The sequence below is a fragment of the Rhinocladiella mackenziei genome (assembly GCF_000835555.1).
Source record: "Rhinocladiella mackenziei CBS 650.93 unplaced genomic scaffold supercont1.1, whole genome shotgun sequence".
Taxonomy (NCBI): domain Eukaryota; kingdom Fungi; phylum Ascomycota; class Eurotiomycetes; order Chaetothyriales; family Herpotrichiellaceae; genus Rhinocladiella; species Rhinocladiella mackenziei.
The window spans coordinates 3,222,912-3,240,394 of record NW_013550604.1 but is presented as its reverse complement, the minus strand read 5'-3'; the positions used below and the strand labels follow the sequence as shown (position 1 = coordinate 3,240,394).

At 49.6% G+C, this 17,483-nt stretch overlaps 7 protein-coding genes across 7 annotated transcripts; 2 read left to right on the top strand and 5 right to left on the bottom strand.

The window, feature by feature from the left end:
• Positions 1 to 2,489: 2,489 nt before the first annotated feature.
• Z518_01142 (uncharacterized protein) lies at positions 2,490 to 3,303 on the top strand (the record flags this gene model as incomplete). Its single annotated transcript, XM_013421743.1, has 3 exons — positions 2,490 to 2,519; positions 2,590 to 3,098; positions 3,153 to 3,303. 3 exons carry the CDS (start codon positions 2,490 to 2,492, stop codon positions 3,301 to 3,303), a joined length of 690 nt encoding a protein of 229 aa, XP_013277197.1.
• A 552-nt stretch (positions 3,304 to 3,855) lies between these two features.
• On the bottom strand, positions 3,856 to 6,156 carry Z518_01141 (uncharacterized protein; the record flags this gene model as incomplete). Its single annotated transcript, XM_013421742.1, has 1 exon — positions 3,856 to 6,156. One exon carries the CDS (start codon positions 6,154 to 6,156, stop codon positions 3,856 to 3,858), a length of 2,301 nt encoding a protein of 766 aa, XP_013277196.1.
• A 424-nt stretch (positions 6,157 to 6,580) lies between these two features.
• On the bottom strand, positions 6,581 to 7,063 carry Z518_01140 (uncharacterized protein; the record flags this gene model as incomplete). The annotated part of the gene is made up of 1 exon (XM_013421741.1): positions 6,581 to 7,063. The coding sequence occupies one exon, from the start codon at positions 7,061 to 7,063 to the stop codon at positions 6,581 to 6,583; it is 483 nt and encodes a 160-aa protein (XP_013277195.1).
• A 2,802-nt stretch (positions 7,064 to 9,865) lies between these two features.
• On the top strand, positions 9,866 to 11,373 carry Z518_01139 (uncharacterized protein; the record flags this gene model as incomplete). The annotated part of the gene is made up of 3 exons (XM_013421740.1): positions 9,866 to 10,058; positions 10,170 to 10,575; positions 10,665 to 11,373. The coding sequence occupies 3 exons, from the start codon at positions 9,866 to 9,868 to the stop codon at positions 11,371 to 11,373; spliced, it is 1,308 nt and encodes a 435-aa protein (XP_013277194.1).
• A 288-nt stretch (positions 11,374 to 11,661) lies between these two features.
• Positions 11,662 to 12,338, bottom strand: Z518_01138 (uncharacterized protein; the record flags this gene model as incomplete). Its single annotated transcript, XM_013421739.1, has 3 exons — positions 11,662 to 11,947; positions 11,992 to 12,027; positions 12,094 to 12,338. 3 exons carry the CDS (start codon positions 12,336 to 12,338, stop codon positions 11,662 to 11,664), a joined length of 567 nt encoding a protein of 188 aa, XP_013277193.1.
• Positions 12,339 to 14,776: 2,438 nt separating this feature from the next.
• On the bottom strand, positions 14,777 to 15,070 carry Z518_01137 (uncharacterized protein; the record flags this gene model as incomplete). Its single annotated transcript, XM_013421738.1, has 1 exon — positions 14,777 to 15,070. One exon carries the CDS (start codon positions 15,068 to 15,070, stop codon positions 14,777 to 14,779), a length of 294 nt encoding a protein of 97 aa, XP_013277192.1.
• A 931-nt stretch (positions 15,071 to 16,001) lies between these two features.
• On the bottom strand, positions 16,002 to 16,595 carry Z518_01136 (uncharacterized protein; the record flags this gene model as incomplete). Its single annotated transcript, XM_013421737.1, has 2 exons — positions 16,002 to 16,447; positions 16,544 to 16,595. The coding sequence occupies 2 exons, from the start codon at positions 16,593 to 16,595 to the stop codon at positions 16,002 to 16,004; spliced, it is 498 nt and encodes a 165-aa protein (XP_013277191.1).
• Between the last annotated feature and the right edge of the window lie 888 nt (positions 16,596 to 17,483).

The window sequence follows — 17,483 nt, the reverse complement described above, 5'->3', positions numbered from 1 at the left end:
GGAGGATCAAATGCCACTTCTCATCATCCCGCCCTTCCCCGGGAATCCTCGTATTCACCTAAGGGGCTGGCTGAACTTCCATGTTCATCACCTGCACAGGGAGCAGTTCGCGATGCATAACGAGCTGTGATGGAATTGAAGTTGCAAAAGGTGCCAATTCCCGATCTCGGCCTAGAGGACGCCTTGATTAAAAATGCTGCAGCAGCATTGACTCCAGGAATAGTAAGATTGATTAACCAAGGTTACAGTCATGTACCTTGGACAGCGAGTCGCGAAGCTGCTCGCATAGTTGTGGCCACTGGAGGCGAAGTTACGAATTTGAAGATAGAGACTCGAGTTCGTCTACATCCAACTTTGTCTTGCCGCCAGTCAGTTATGCACCAGTGGCCAGCCGCAAATGTGTCACCAAGCATCACTAATCGGCTTCGCGAGGCTGCAAGACGACTGCCCACTCTACGAGACATACCACGATGGAGCAGTGGCCGAGTATGTCCGCGTACCGTATTGGCTTGTCGATGTCCTTCCGGAGAACGTTGCAATGGATGTTGGTGCGAAAGTGCATGATATTGTGACGGCACTGCGGAACGTATGGAGAACATCAGGCGTCTCACTCCCATACCGATGGTGTCATCGAGTTCGGGGCAGAGGAAGAAAGAACTCCAAAATTGGTGCAGTGGTGCGGTAGTTGAAGTCGCTGAGTCCAGAAGGAATTGCTGTGATCCTTGACTGCGTGCCATCTGGAAATTCGCTCTCTCAGATTCTCACGGCCTTGAGAACGGGCAGCACTATGGCGCATATATGCGGAAACTACAAACCACTCGCAGTTTCCCTTGGTGGTCATCATGGTCCATTCCTGCCGGATTATGGGGAGCCGGGCGAATACACAGCAAGACGCGGTTTAGGTTCTCAGGTATCTTGCAGAAGGGTAACTTGAAGTGGAGAACTTGATCACTCACCTCTTCAGCCGGGTGGATGTTGACAATGTGATAGGGATTCTAGGATCGGGCTGCGAACGGGTTTGGCTGAGTGTCAACAACCAATAACGACATTTGCTGTCGAGGAAACTCTCTCAATACCGGAACGAGCAGCTTTTACGAGCTCGATGGAAGTTGGTTCAACCCACCTTGGAAACATCTGTTTTGAGGGTAACTTCTTCGGTGTTCAGAATGACGATGTGGAAGCTCTCTCCAGCCGCAGTATTGGTGTATGCAAAGCCTCTAGGGGCGATGATGAAGCCTCCCGGCTCCAACTGTACAGTTCCCCCTCTGAGTCGCGATTGTTTGAGTGCTGGTGATTTGGCAGTGAGTGGCATTGGCTCTTCGATATCGGTGATGGGTCTTTGCCTGCGTCACTTTGGAGACGGACGGTGCCGATCCAAACTGATCTTGACTTGCACATACAGGCTTCTGATCTTCAAAAGGAGTCCGTTTATACTCTGAAGTTCCTATGGTCTGTCCGCACTCGACCGCAGGCGCTTGAGTATAGATAAAATGCACATCCTCGCGGCCGAAGTTGTCGTGGGCGACCCCCACTGGGATCCTTGAGAAATCACCGGGCTTCAGCTACACGGAGCCGAGTTCCCTGATCAAAGTGCATTCTCCGCTGACATGGTAGGAAATTTCGTCAACGTCCCCATATAGATAACAAACGGCTGCCGATTGTTCATTTGCTACCATTCCAGTCTGAAGACAATGTTTGAGGAAATGTCGCGTGGAGGTGAGCTCGTAATCTTGCCCAAATTTCGTTGCCGACGTGGGAGAGGTCTTCAAATGTAGCTCTTCTCGTCGAGAAAAACTAGTCACATCCTCATTCCCAGGAATCGCATCGAGATCTCGGTGACTATCTCGATGGTGAGAAGATCGATGATATTGTTGGGACTGCATAATTCTGTTGATTCACCTGCTACCACAAACTCAAAGATTACTTTGATTGAACGAAGCAGGAAAATTCTCAAGCTTTAACTGGAGGGGGAAGCCATTGTTCTACTCTAGGGGATGTTTTCTGAACGTATAAGGGGGAGAGACTCGCCCTGGGGCCATATAGAGAAGAAATATAAATGAAATGATGGATGTGAGGAAGGACCCTGTAGTCACACAGAGGTCGAAGGAGGATACGGACTACGGAGAATCTTGAGCATCACGTGCACTTACGCCCACGAGGCTACCCAACTACGACGGAGTAGATTTACCTGCAGTGAACTTCTCGGCTGAGTGGACGTCAAATGCATTTCCCTGAGAACTGGTTCGTACCTGAAGTAGAAGCTTGCACTGGACTCTCTTGTAGAGCTGTTTGTCTCCCTTCAGACACGCTATAGCTTGCGGCAAATTGTTGAACCGAGAACGATTGAGGAGCTCCGCTGAGGTCAAGTTAGCCAGGACTGCTCATACAACCACCCCCCCCCCTCAACGCCAGCTCGTTATCAAGAGCAATACTTTCCATTTCCTCCATTCTCGTTTGAAAATTCCAACACATCGACATCCACCGCAAACATGTCGTCCCACGCGCTCTCGGACGACCAGGTACGTTCGTCGAAGTTCAGGCCAATTGCTATGCCTAGCATGCTAACATTGTACCCCTCCAACCCTCCAGGTCGCCTCCGAGCTGAAGAAGATGACAGCCTTCATCCGACAAGAAGCTCTCGAGAAGGCCCGCGAGATCCAACTGAAAGCAGACGAAGAATTTGCCATCGAAAAGTCCAAACTGGTCCGAGAGGAAATCGCAGCGATTGATAGCGAATACGAAAAGAAGTTCAAACAAGCCTCCATGTCACAACAGATCACCCGATCCACCATGGCGAACAAAACTCGGATAAGGGTTCTTAGCGCCCGACAAGAACTGTTGGATAAGCTGTTTGAGCAGGCCAGAGCCAAGCTATCTGAAGCGGGATCCAAGAGTAATAACTACGAGGAGATCCTGGAGGGGCTCATTCTCGAGAGCATGTATCTTCTGTGTGAGAAGAAGGTGAGCTTAAGATGCAAGAAGGCGGATAAAGAGAAAGTACAGAGCGCCGCGAAGAAGGCTTCTGCCGAGTACAAGGAGAAGATGGGCAGTGAAGTTGAAGCGGTTGTGGACGAAAGGGACTGGTTGCCAGATGATTCGTAAGCCAGGTCACATATTGACATGGGAATACAAATGCTGACGTGTCCAAACAGGGCGGGCGGTGTCTTCGTCATTGGCGGTGGCGGCAAGATCGAGTTGAACAACACATTCGAGGAGAGACTGCGGATGTGCGAGACCGACGCTCTCCCCAGTATCCGAAACACGCTGTTCGGAGAGAATCAGAACCGGAAGTTCCACGATTAAGCGGAACAATGCGTTCGAGTTGGAGGGAGCTTTGTGTCTGTCAGTAAAGTAGCAAGATGTCGTTGATTACTTTTCGGCTGGATTGGCGAAGGAAAGCCAGAGCCTAATGAATAGAGACACGGACGCCGGGAACAAGGAACGGGGCAGATTCATCTGGTACTACTGGCAGTAGAAGGCATGTCTTTTCTGTCTTGTTGCTTCTGATGCAATGAATCACCGTACGGTATGCACCTTGTAATGCTTTCATCGTAGGCACAGCATAGAAAGGCTCTCTCTATTCCCAAGGACCACTAGCACGAAGAGAAACGTGGGTGAGAAAACATCGTTCCTTCTAAAAGCAGTTCTTGGTATCGTCAATTCTATTCCAGTCCATTCGTCATGCTCACCCGGGAACGCCATGCTCGTTTATATAGCATCGTAAAACACAAACGCCTTGAAGAAGACAAATATCCAAGAATGAACAACCCTCCTCTTCCCTCCCCCCCCAAAAACACACACACACACACACAAAAAGGATTCCTTTAAAGTCCATCTACCGAGCAGAAAACAAGTCTACTCGCTCAGCTCCAGTTGTCTGCGAATCAATTGTTCCGTCTCTGAAGGCTCAGACGAGTCTGATGAAATCACGGGCTTCATGTCTTGTTGCTTAACAGAAGACCTTTCTGAGATCTTTTTTGCCTTCTCTCTCTCTTTTCTCCGGGCAAGAAATTGCTTCATGAAATCCTTGCCCTTCTCCTCGATTCGCTCTTCTTCTGCATCCCGAGCTTTGCCTGTTTTGGGATCGAAGATGTTCTTCTTCGGTCGTACTTCCGTGCGCACACTATACAGAAGACGCCAGTGGAGAGCTTGCAAGACATCTTTTGCTTCAGTGCGACGCATGTGTGAGGCTCCCGTGTCAATGATAGCAACGTACGTGGCCCGGATACTGTCCGCTAGGCGGTCGACAGACTTATTGAAGGCAAGTTCTTCCGGTCGTGACGTGAAATTGGCCGGACGGCCTCCGTCTGATATTGCAACATCGAGGACGTGTGTGAGGGCACGCAGAGCATCGTAGTCGAGGGTATCTGAGCCTTTTCGACGTCTAGTGTCGAAGGTGGGAGAGGTAGAAACGTGCTCTGTGAGAAGGTCCAGGGAGATCTGGGGACAAAGGGAGCTGTCGTCTTTGAGTATATGGGCGCCAAAGAGAAACGACTGTGCGAGAAGGATCCGAATTTTGGCGGCGGTGGTTGAGGTGGGCAGTATGTGGGACAAGAGTAGAGCTTGGAGGGTCGCATCTTTTAAATGATGACCGACATCGGCCAGAATTCTCTCAGCCACGTGTGATCGCACGTCAGAATCTGGTAATGAGAGCAATACTTCCAGGGTCTGATCGACTCTGCAAGACACTTGACTGTCACTCATGAGCTCCGCATCGATGGCCAACCGGCAAATCATTGAAGTGAGTTTACTCAGTGCCAGAAAATCCATGTCGTGACATATTGATTGGAAGAGATCCAGCGCGGCAAGAAGGTATTTAGGATCACGACGAGCCGGTGGTCTCACCAGCCGATGTCTTGGCTGGATGGTAGTGGAATCTTGAAGACTGGCGGCATCCGCTCCCAAGGTTTGAAAGACGGTCTGGACGTCTTGAGCGGTGACATTCGTTCTCGTCCATGAGGAGCTTGCGCATTTAAGACAGTCGATGTATGCCTGTCTCATGTCGTCATCCTGCTCGAGAACAACACTGTGAAATGTCCAGCTCAGTGCTTCGTCGGGCATTCGTCCTTGGGCGGCAATTTCAGCCATATAGCCCGATTTGAAAGCCCTGGATCTAGATTCGTCGTCGGCCGGAGGCCATAAATGATTGGGAATGGCGGTCTCCGGAAAATCAAATGTGGCTGGAGGCTCCCCATGCCAGTCGTTCAAGCCATGGACACCAAAGAACAAGAACACTCGATCTGTTGCCAAAGCTTCTGTGCGATCAACAGCATCCATCAATCTGGTCAACCCGTTCTCTCCATCTTCGGCCGCCACAATGGCCGCCAAAAGCTTCTTGTCCAGGGCTGGGTGACGATCGGAATCCGGCGTCTTTGCGGATGCCTCAACATCGGATCGAGCTTTTTTGACCTTTTGTTCGATCTCGTCGTCGTCAAAATGATCCCCGATGAGGTTGGAGATGTCGAACTTTTGTGTCCGCTCTTTGGCATAAAGCGCACGTAATTTCTCCTTGCCCACCAAAGCATCTGACCTGCCCCGAGTAAATTGACTCAGCGTCTTGATGCGCTCCGCCTCAAGCTTTGCTTCGTCAAGTTCCGGAGAAGACGATAAGGATGTCGCATCGCCATCTTGTTTCTTTCCAAAAATATCTGTTAGAGATTCCAGTGACGCAAACGACTCAGCATCGTCGTCATCATCTGAATCCAGTATCTCGACAACCTCGCCCTTCTTAACCACAGCCTGAGTGGAGATGGGTAACTCTGTGAAGGAGAAAGATTTTCTAGATTCCGGCGACGGAGAACGTCTTTTCCTGTCTACACCAAATTGGGGGGCTCTCTTATATGTTGAGGGTGGCTCTATGGTGTCTTTGGGACGTGGACTGCGGATGGGTATGGAGAGAGAAGCCCTTGAACCCGGGGCCGATAAAGGGGAGAGGCGGGAGGAGGAGGAGGAGGGTGTTCCGACATAATCATTTACCGGTCGTCTGTTTGCTTTGGGAGTTGTGACGGTAGGAATATCTCTTTTTGAACTCCTCTGTGCTGACTCTTCGATGGACGGGGAGGGTCGTTTTGCTGGTACGCTGCTTTTGATGTAGGGTTGGAAGAAGTCAGCGATGGATCTCTTTTCCGTGGGTCGAGGGTTTCTAGGGGAAGGCATAGGGACATGGAAACGATTAACGACTTGAATCAGAGATCATTTCTATCCAAAAGATTTTAGAATCATGAGGCGGCAGGCAAATACGACGTGCAGAATCGCGCCGCGGGAAGTAGCGAGGCAATTGGCCCCCGGCCCGTGTTCGCGACGGCTCCTGGACTACCCGCTACTCGCTACTCGTAAGGCGGTTGCCATCAGCACTCCCATTCAGGATTGACCTTTTGTTCAGCTTCATACGTATCACACTGATGAGAACGTATTGATACACCAATGTATACTATCTGGTACCTCAATGGCGGGACTCTCTCAACCACAACACAAGCTCGCCTTTCAAAGAGAACGCCGTGATCTATATGCACCCGCTCTCCACGCTAAGACAATTCCACCCGACACCAGATTCCCCATGCTTTATTAGGATCAAGCCAACTTACACTCGCTCCACAGCCACAACAAACCCAAGCACGGCCCCTACAGCAGCCAAAGCCGCTCTCACCATATTCATCCACTTCCACTGCCTTAGCATCCTCTCGACCTCGCCGTCACTCTTTTTTTCGCTCACTGTCGTCTCCTCAGAGATCTTGATCAGATTTTTATTCGTCTCCATCATCGCGAATTGAGTCCAAGGCAACGTGGCAAAAGTCAACCCTGCTGCGATGGCATATCCTACGCGTTTCTCAGGGTCAAGGTAAGCGGATGCGCCCGTACAGAGTGTCGAGAAGATAGCGAGCGGGACGACGGTATATGCACCACGAGAATACAGTTCGGCAAAGGCAGATGTGCTAGTGTCCTTTGGGAGACGATAGAGGATTGGGAGAGTGAGATGAGAGGCGGAGAAGTTGATGCCTGAGAGATAGATGGCAGATCCTAAACCCAGGAGAGTGGTGGTGCGAAGGACGGTTGTTTTGTCCATTTTGAACTGGAAGGACTATTAATGAACTGGGAGGAATACATCAAATACCCTTTCACATATGTATTTGTACATTACGCGCCTACGTCAAGCCAAGAGCTACAGTTGTTGGTTTGGTGTTGATGCCGTCTCCAGTGCTCGCGCCCAGCTTCCAGATGATTGAACTTGGACGCGCGTAAAGCAGGGGTCCAACCCCCTTCATCTTCATCGATCAACTCCACGCTTTCCATTTTCGTTTATGTCCCATGAGGATACGTCCTTTTGGCGTTGCCACTGCATATATCACCGGCTCGATTACAAATGCATGACAGCTTCTTCACCACAAAAGTTCCGTCCCATCTCCTTTCATCTCTCGCCATTTACTAGAATGGAGGACTGTTCGATTTCAAATCAAACTGCGCTTTCATCCTGGCCATCGGACGAGCCATGCCGTCGCCATTTTGGTCTCTAACAATTCAAATGACGGGCACATATCGAAGAGCCAAACCAGAGAAATCGTGCTCTTGGAGGACACAAAAGTAATGTCGCGTGGTTGGGAAGTTGACATGCAGATGGGCGCTCGGACCAAATGGTGATCTCAACAATCAGGTCCGGGCACCATCCTCTGAATGGCCACTTGCCTCTGAGATCAGACCAACTTGATGTTGGGAAAAAGCCAGTGACGTGCGGCATCGAGATTTCCGCGTCAAAAGGCCGCATCATTGTCGGTATGGCACAACTAGCTTCTGTTGGGTTTCGCGTTAGCCACGATATCCGAGCAAGGCTGCACTATGAAAGCTAAAGCCCTGTAGAATGATGGTCGAATTTGGCATGTGCCTGGCGTTTTGAGGAAAGTCGAAAGGTATCTCGACGTGCGGTAGGGCTGAGACACACTCGACAGCATCCGAAAGGACTGAAGACCGTAGACTCTGGAGGGTCGTAGCCGCCGCTGGCCAGCCTCCTCTAACTGACCGATACCTTCGAAGAAACACCCACGTCGCCTTCTTCCGTTCACCACCGTGATTCCACCGCAGCCATGCCTATGGAGGACAGTCTGTCATGCTCACATTTCATACGGTTGCCGTCCTGTTTCTACTGTCAACAAGATGCATTCTCAACAAATCAGTGCCATTACCGTATGTTCTTCCGCGGCGGTTGCTTTCAAGAAATACGCGATTTTCATATCGAAGCTATTGAGGTTAAGGGGGTAAACGACATGCTCCATCATGTCCTCGAATAGCATGTATTCAGGATTACAAACCTAGTCCCGATTTGCTTCAGCAGAGATGAGTATACTCTCGTCAGTCTAATGAAACGCCGTAGGAAACAATCCTATGGTTCACAAACCTGCGTAGCGTGACTGTAATGTTCGAGTTAGCCGGGTCGAGGGATGGCTTAGGTCGTCAGAGGGTCGATTCACATAGCAGTCTTAGATCCGTGCCAGAAGCCATTCAGCGACAGTCACTGCTGGATCGTTATCAAGATTTCTTAGATCGAGAAATGGGATCAGGCTATGCTGTGGTATGCTCATAAATGTGATCGTCCGTGGGTCCTCTTTCTCACAACTGTCATTGCACGGAGATTGGTGGGAGGTCTTGATGGTCTTTGTATGAGCCTGATAGTATCATGGTTTTTTTTTTTTTTTTTTTTGTGAGGGAGTTGATGCAGCCCTGGTTAGGGTAATTTCGCGTCGGCAATGTATTCTCGGGACACAATTGCGTCGGCGGCCCAGTTCTTAGATTTTCCAAAGAAACAGGAGCATTGAAATTAGCACCTTCAACACGGATCCGGAGGTACCTGGGATTCAACCCTGACCGGAATATATCTTTATCATACTTCCTGCTTCTCGGATGAAGGATATGATTCTTGCTTAATGTGGACAATGTTCAAAAGCTTCAGCACCTAATCTTGGGATTTCTTGCAGTATCCATCCTCACACTCCCCAGAGGCTGTCGTTTCATCTGGATTGGGAACCTGTAATTCTTGGGAGCGCAGCCACCGTTAGACTAGCAGCACTGCCAGTGGGAATGTTGATATGCCATCGCCCTTGTTGAGATTGAAATAGGCTTCATTGCAGATGAGGTTGACCCGCCTGGAACCATATTCAACATGGACTGATATCCCCTGTGTGGAAGAGCTCACCTAAGCAATCCCGCTAGTGGAAATCTGGGGCGACGAGTTTTTTCAGCTCGGCCTTCTAGAGGCCCGATTCTTCTCATAAGCGAAATGATCCGAACAAGTTTCTGTTCGTTGATTTTTTCTGAAGTCCGTCGGAGTCTTCCTATCCAATGCTTCCGTTTTACTTGCCATGCGTGGGCTTCAATAGGCCGCGTTAGTCATCTGACTACGCATTCCAAACTTAGTTGTGCGGCTGAGAGGCTGTCCCGCGTTGAAGGAACATAAGAAAAGATAAAAATTGGCCTGTCAGACGGCAAGTCCTGTTTCTATTACAATTCATTTGCCCGCTCAAACATCTAATTTTGTTCAAGGATAGATCGAGACCGTGGTTGTTGCAAAAACTTGGTGTGGGTAGGATATTATGCCCCCAGTTCCCACTAGCCGCGCTTGTAAAAGTTGTAGGCTTCGACATGTAAAGGCTAGTCGAGTCCAGGCGGCATGATCTGGTAGATCTCAACTGATTTTCTGCAGTGTGACGAAGCAAAGCCCCACTGTTCACGCTGCACAAGTCGCGGCATCAAATGTCCGGGCTACAGAGAAGGGCCCAAGTTTGTTTTTTACGTAGCGCCTCATGGCCATCGGCAAGAGACTCAAATCCAACGCGAGAGCAGCTTCATCAATAAGTCAACTACCCAACAGGAGCATCGTATGAGGCTTCCCGCTCAGGGTGATATTCAAAAAGACGATGTGGAGAACTTGGACTTAACCAGCCAAAGCGCGAAAATTCGACATATCAATCCAAAGATTGATGTTTGGAACCCAAAGATTGAATCATCTTTCACACGGACAGAAGCGCCGTGGATCGCATATAGCCACTATGAGAGGACCTTGATGAGTTTTTGTGAGTGATGGAAACAAACGTCTGTTGTACCAAGTTGGTTTTGATGACAACTATCCAACCATTTGGACGTTTCCCCTGCACTGAATTTGGCTAATACTTCGGTGACCGTAGATGGCAATGTTCTCGCCGACATTTACGTGGCATTTGGAAAAGTACCGCACGAGAATCCAATGGTCAAAGGTTGGCTCTCAACAATGGTTAGGGATGAGGTTCTTGCCACCACTGTCTTTACAATATCCAGCCTTTATCTGGCCATTTCCAGGGGCGAAGTTCCAACAGCATATCTCCGATACAAGGGTAAGGCCATACATGCCATCAACACAAGGTTTTCCGACACATCAACGGCAGTTTCAAACGAGGTATTGGCTGCGATTGCACTGCTCGTCATGGTCCCGGCGCTGGGAGAATCGGTCGAGGAGATCCAGATTCATTTACACGGCATGCTCCAGCTCCTTCGGCTTTGCGGAGGGTTAGAATCAATGGGAGACTCAAGTTGGGTGCGAGTTGTCGTCCGGTGGTAAGTTTTGCTTGTTTGTGATCCAATTGCTTCAGAAAGTAACTGTGCCACCAAAGGGCAGATATTTCGGCCTCGTGTTTGCTGTCCAGTCAACCCAGTATACCGGTCGACATCTTCGTAGCACACAGTAATGCCTTGTCCGCAAAAGAAATCGAACTTCATGACCGCCTCAGCAATGCCAGGCTAGAAAGCCTGGCCGCCGCTCATGGGTTCTCGAAACAGGTGACGCATGCTCTGGTGGATTTAAAATTGTTGAGTACACTCCGTCGTGCCAACATTTCCGCAGATGAAGCGCAAAATCTGATGATTTCATATACGGAGCGGCTGGCTGTCGTGATGCGAACCCTTTCAATCGCCACCGGCAGCGGGTTCGAATCAAAGAACAGCTATGTCGAAGACGCGTGCTGCCTCGCAGGGACCTTGTTCTGTACATATCACCTTCTGGGATATCCGTCTCGTATGGCTGTTGTCGTCCAGAATGGCCTCCGCTTGCAACAGAAGCTGGGCCTGACAGATCCGGATGAAGAGTGGGACCAGTTTGGTGATATATTACTTTCGGTCCTGTTCGCAGGTGCATATGCATCTGCTGGACAGCTCGAGGGAAAGTGGTACTTATCATCTCTCAAGATGGTGTCGGAAAAGCTAGGAGGAAAGTCCTGGGCCGAAATTAAGACCATGATTTCCAGTTTCCTCTATGCTCAAGAATTGGAATCAGAGTATCTGAGGATCTGGAACGACGCCTGTGGTGGAATTGGAAGTTGGCCACTGCCAAAGATGGTCCGCCGGAGTTGTATATAGATCTGTCTCAGCTGGCGCAGCTCATTGAAAAAAGTCATAGACGGGTCAAAAGCATGTCTGGGTATGAGTACAAGTCAACGACAACAAAGTATTGCCCCCCCCTCTTTTAGAGCTTTATAGTTTCATCCAAGACTCGACAATAGCATTCGAAGCTTTTTGAGTAGTCATTCATCGTTTCGAATAATTCTTAGATCGAATAATGCGGAGCAGAGAGATATCTTCATTTCACCCCTATTACGTTGAGCCCGACAGACTTCGACGACTCTGTGGGGCACTGATACTGCGTCATCAAAGCGACGCTACTGTAAATAGCATTGACCCATGAGGGCCCAATGCTTTGTCAGACACAGTGATGGGGACATGTCCGTCGTTAGCAAGTATGAGAAGGGCCTCGTCCAGGTTCGACAACTGATAAAATCGACAGGCAATTTCGTCTCGAGTCCAGACCGGGTCGCTGCCTGGAAGGCTCCCATTTGGGCCATATTCATCGGCAATGAGGCTAAGGCACTGACCAATGCCAGGCTGAAGTGTATCATTTGTGTCCCAAATATCGAGAGGGTCACGAAAAGAGTGACTTTTCTCCAACGTTAGAGTAGCCATGAGCCTGAACAACCTCACCAAGGGTCGACACAGATCTGGAAAATGGTCCCAGACCTGGTATGAATATAATCAGTATTTGCGTGAGCACCAAGTACGACCGTCCGGGAAGATATTCCCTACCATATCCCGCAGCCAGTGTCAATTCTGGCAAACGTCTCGTCATTGCGTCCGGAAGCGAGATGGCAGCCATCGTAAGAACTCTTGGTAAAGGGAAGCCCAGCAGGCATGGCGTTCGGAGTGTTGGCAACACCACCAGGCTGGTGCCCGAATGTTTGTCTATCGAAAATACTCAGCATTCCCCAGGGCGGGGCATTCCACCGCAGGTATGATTTTGCTCGAAACAACGCGATCTCAGCTCTGTTCATTGTGGCCGACCTTGGAGGGGCCGTAGCGGCTGGCCGAAGCGGCCTGGGTGACACATTCTTTGCGCCAGTTGACTCTGGAGTCTTGACATCGAAATTGTGAAAGCGTCCGTATCGCTGGACATGGTCTCATTTCACTGGCTTCCATCGTAATTGAATAGATGCTGGTGAGTTTGAGTGTTTTCCTGCCGACTTATAATTTCGAGGGCTGCCTACTGATAATCTTTTGGATGGTTCAGACCTACGGAGCATTGAATCCGTACTCGCTTGTCAGGATATTGCGAACGTCTTCCAACTTCTTGCCTTGGTCAACATACAAGCCAATGGATGTATCGCGTATACGCATCCATTCCTGGCTTGTGGGGGCTTGGGTTATTTTGAATTGGGGAATTGGCTGGCCCAAGAAATTGCGACCAGGCTGGCCAAGTGGGAACTCGCTAGCTTTACTATCCATGGCACCTGCTCGCTTCCTGAGTATCCTGGCCTCGGGGTTATTCAACCGAAGTTGGCCAACGGCAATTCTTATTGCGGGGCTCGCCTCCAGGACTTTTTCCAAATGAGTTTCGCTTGTTCTACTCTCGAAATCCCGAAGAAAGTAAGGTCCCGTTAGGACCCACAACGGGTAGACGACGGTCTGAGATATTGAAGGGCTGTAACCAATTTAAATCCAAGATCACCGTCAGTCTTTGGTCGCAGACTGCCGCGCAGCCGCGCCGCCTCTAGCCGGCAGCACGACAATGCGACGGCTTGATATTACGCTGATGGGCGCCCTCCTTTTGGTCCTCCAAGTCGGATATGAATTCTTCAGCCCAAATCATCAGTTAGCCTGCTCACTTTTGGAACCAGCCCGTTCGTCAGAGACGCACCGAGAAGCTATCAATGCGTCGCCATGAGTGCCCCGGAGGAAATAAGGAAGATGACAATTGGCTATTCATAAACAAGAACGCCAACTGTTTTCATCTCTCTGGAAGCGTCCAACGGGAGAAGATCCTCATCCACAGTCATGTCCAAAGCCGTTTGAGACGCTTCAAAGCACGGGATACTGAAAAAGCAGACGTGGACCCCGAAAACGAAGCCGATCTCTCGGCCGGATCAAATCAGGGCCAGGAAAACCCGGATGATCAGAAACCGGTGTCCGTTGGCGAGTCATCCCACGATGTCGACACCGACTTCCCCCGATGTTGATGTTAGCAACATCGACATCATTTGGCAATACCGATATCGAGATGTTGACAAATGCGAACGCTGTTCCCCCGGCTACTATTTGGCCACCGAGCCCGCAGAGCATGCTCAACAATCTCCTGCCTCAATCTGGGAAGACTACCCTATGTAGGTATACACGGTTGGATCCATGGCTGCTGCTTCTATCAATGCTTTATGTTTCAGCACTAGGAAAGCAGGCTATGAGCCGTGACGACGCAGGAACTTTTTTTTATTTTTAAAATATATCCAGGAAATCGCTACGATTTTGCAGCGGAAGAATGCCAATCCGTTATACAACAGACATGACAACATTTTAACTGCCGAGAGGCTCCGGACATTTTCGAAACAGTACTTATATCTGGATGTTGTACAGCATTGAATCATGCATCTCTTGAGTATGAAAATCAGACACGCAGGGGTACCTTTGGACGTGGATATTCCTGCTTAGTGAGCGGGAAGCCAACACAAATTGGGTCCGAAGGCCTGTCCTTGAGAGATGGCATCTCAGTGACAAACAGACTAAGGTGCCAAAGTCGAGAGATCAATGAGACCAATGGCAGTCGAGGAGGGGCTTTGATCCGGCAGGATTGGTCTATCAACTCTTCCTTCGCTTATGTTGACACCCATAATGATGTTTCCACATCGTTCAAACAACAATATCCTGATTTACATCTTGTGGGTCCGAAATATGCAGATCACACCGTTCTGTTGCCTTGGAAATGTTCGATCCAACCTAATTTTTGAAGAGTCCATTATTCGGAATGGAGACGTTACCGGGTATTGGGATATATCTCAATAGGTTCTGAAGGGTTTCTTGCTATTTTTCACTTACGTTGATGTCAGGAAGAACCATACCAAAGGGACGATCTTGGTGTCGACGCTGACCGACGTCCTTGGAGAGGTTTGAATATTGTTGGCAAACTTTTTGATCGACGAGGGTTGATGATGAATGTTGAGATATAAATGGGGGCCGTTCCTAGGCGGAACTTTACATTTCCGGACTTGTTATCATAATTGAATCGTCTCGGAGCGAACTCTCCAGGTAGTCTGCTAACTTGACTGTGCCAGGATCACTTTGCCATGGTCCCTAATTGACTGGGAATGATGTCATGACCCAGGCCAGGTCCAATATGGTGGGTACTTCGGACACCTGTCAAGCCCTGAAACGGGTTCATATGAGCCGTGGCTAAGGTCTGGAAGTTATTTTCATCCTCCCTTCGATTTGCATGTGCCGTCGCTCACATAACGATACAACAGCCCGCAGTCTTTTGGTCTGCTTGCATCTCTCGGTAATGGTCCATGTAAATTCGCTGTTTGGCTTCTTCGACTGGAGCGGTGCGCTTCTTGGTCTCCTGCTGAATCCTATTGCGTACTTCCGGTAGACGATCGATCTGTTTCTGGTTGTGGAAGTTGCAGATGCGAGTATCGAGACGGCCATTTAGGTTGGCGCTGTACCAATTGAGAAGTTCGAGTTCTTTGTTATCCCACGGGCTCTTCTTGCAGAACAGGCAGCTGCGGTCGATAGCAGCCATGTTTAGCAGGAAACGCCTTTTCGATTCTGTGTAACGAGCGGAATGAAAGGAGTAAGGGAACCGCAGCGATGAACCAGTATAGGCAAGGAACTTGATGGGAGCAAAAGGCAGAATAGTCAACAATAAGTCAGCAATGAAAGAAACAAGAATCAATGCGGTCACTAAGGAATGTGGAACGAAACGGCGTCCTTTGTGAGAGGGCCAGTGCAGGGTCAAATTTGAATTGGCGATGACGCACCTGGTCGCGCGGAGAGCGGAATGTGTCCCAGGCGTCAATCCGGTTCAGCCGATCAGTCCACTAGCCTTCAAATTGGTGACGAGGGAGGGTTTCACAAGTCCCCAGGGTCCAACGAATCTTCTCTTCGAAATGTTCCTAGGTCCAGCTCGCCTCGGCTGGATCTGCGCGAAGAAGAGAAACGCTACGTAGGGTTGATGGAATTGGCTGGATGAAGTGCCTACAGGAGGCCCCACTGGCCTTAGAGGCTAACTACAGTAGCCTACTCGCTAGACGCTTACCCCCAGTTTCGTCTGACTCCTAATTTGGGAAGGAGCACGCCACCCCCAGAGAATACAACTCACTAGGATCAGTCTTGAGATGGGCCATTATTTTCTTATGCCGATCCAGAAAAATTGCTCAAGACACGTATTCTCGCCGATCGTGGAAATCACAGTCGCCTTCGTGCGCCTAGCGTGCTATCCTGCAAACCTTACTGTCTATTGCTTGCACTCATCCCGCTGATAATGTTTCATGTCCTCGATCCTTGGATCCCGGGCGAGCTGTGAGCATAAAAGAGCAGAGATTGGTCACATTGTATCTATAAAATAGTGGGCACCACAGGTGAAAAAGAGCCAGTCCTGACAGCAAAATACCAGGCCCGTCCTATAGTCATTGCTCGTCATCCTTTCGATCGTGTCTGCAGAGCCCGTTCCGTCATTCGTCCACATCAGAGTCTGGATAAACCCGTGTCACTAAGCCGGAATCGACGTCGAGGTACAGGCCAACGACACTATCGATCAAATCCTGTCTAAGGAAGCCGCACTGTTTAACCGCCCTTAGATCCTCCTTCAAGGCTTGGTGGTTATTCTCAACCATGGGCAGTCGAGCTTCTAGGGCCGATGGCTCTGCAGGATTCCCAACCCCAAACTCGGGTCTCTTGACTTGGGTGCTGTCTATGACCTGCTCCTTGGTGACGTGGGAAGCGCCACAATTGCTATGCTGAAGAAGAACGAGCTGCGAAACGTGGAAGAGCGTGTCGAGCGCCGCGATATCACCGGTAGCTGTAGCAAAACGACCAGCAACATTTCGGATGACGATACATTCATAAGGTTTGAGTCCGAGAACATTGTAGGGATTCGAACGCGAATCAAGGCACGAAACTGGCTCATGTCAGAACGGAATCAAACATAATCCCCCCCTTTTTTGCAAGCCTGTTGGGTTCTTCCGGAAACGTGCACAACAATGATGTCACATACTGACGAGAAGGTGAGGTCCATGCGCTTTGGAATTGTTCTTCATCATTGCCATTAGGCTTGGAAGTTGCTTGTGATTAGTTGTCGCATATTCCCTTTTTGCTCCCGTGGTGAGTATATCGTTCCTTTCAGATAGCGATACTAAGTCTCGTGGATAGGCGAGTGAGGGTTGTTTGGATGACTGACTTGTTACGTTTAATTATCTCCTCGACGCTAGGCCAAGTCTCGATTGTTAAGTTGCCAGTGGGCATGACTGCGAGAATGAAAGCCTAGATCTGCGATATGTGCTTCGAGTGACGCCCTTGACCGTCTTACCGAATGAGAAGTGCTTCTACCCTGTTGACTCGGGATTCAATAAACACAGCTGATTGAGGAGCAGACTGAATTTATATGCGACGGCTGGCTCATCCCCCATCGAAACACGTGGCTTACTACTTGTGCAGAGAGTTGGATTAATCAACCTCATCGCGAACAATTACCTCCAGCTTGACATGGCCTTGACCCTGGGAGCAAAAGGAACAGAATGGTCGTGCCAAGCTGTAGCGGTAGCTCCAAACTCCTCAACGACCCCCATCATCCATTGTTGAGAAAGTCTTGCCGTTGACCGAGAGAGCTAATCTCAACAATTTTCCCGGCCTCTTCATCGTGTGAAATCTCGCTGGCTGGCGAAGGAATTCGGGCTTCCTGGCTCCCACAGTAGTGTGTTTTGTGGGGGAGGAAATGTTGAGTAATCTCTGGCCTTCCTATCCACAATTGGAACCATGGGCAGCACCTGGACAACGTCAACCCATGCAGTCAATCAAGTACAGTTTCCTCATCATTGTCGGGTCAAGAAGTCATTGGCTACTTGATTCGACAATTTCTCCTGCCCACAGAAGAGCCTTTTGTGAGCTGTGTCATCTTTGTTGTATCGACGGTCAGCGGAAGAGCATCTAAGGCTTGG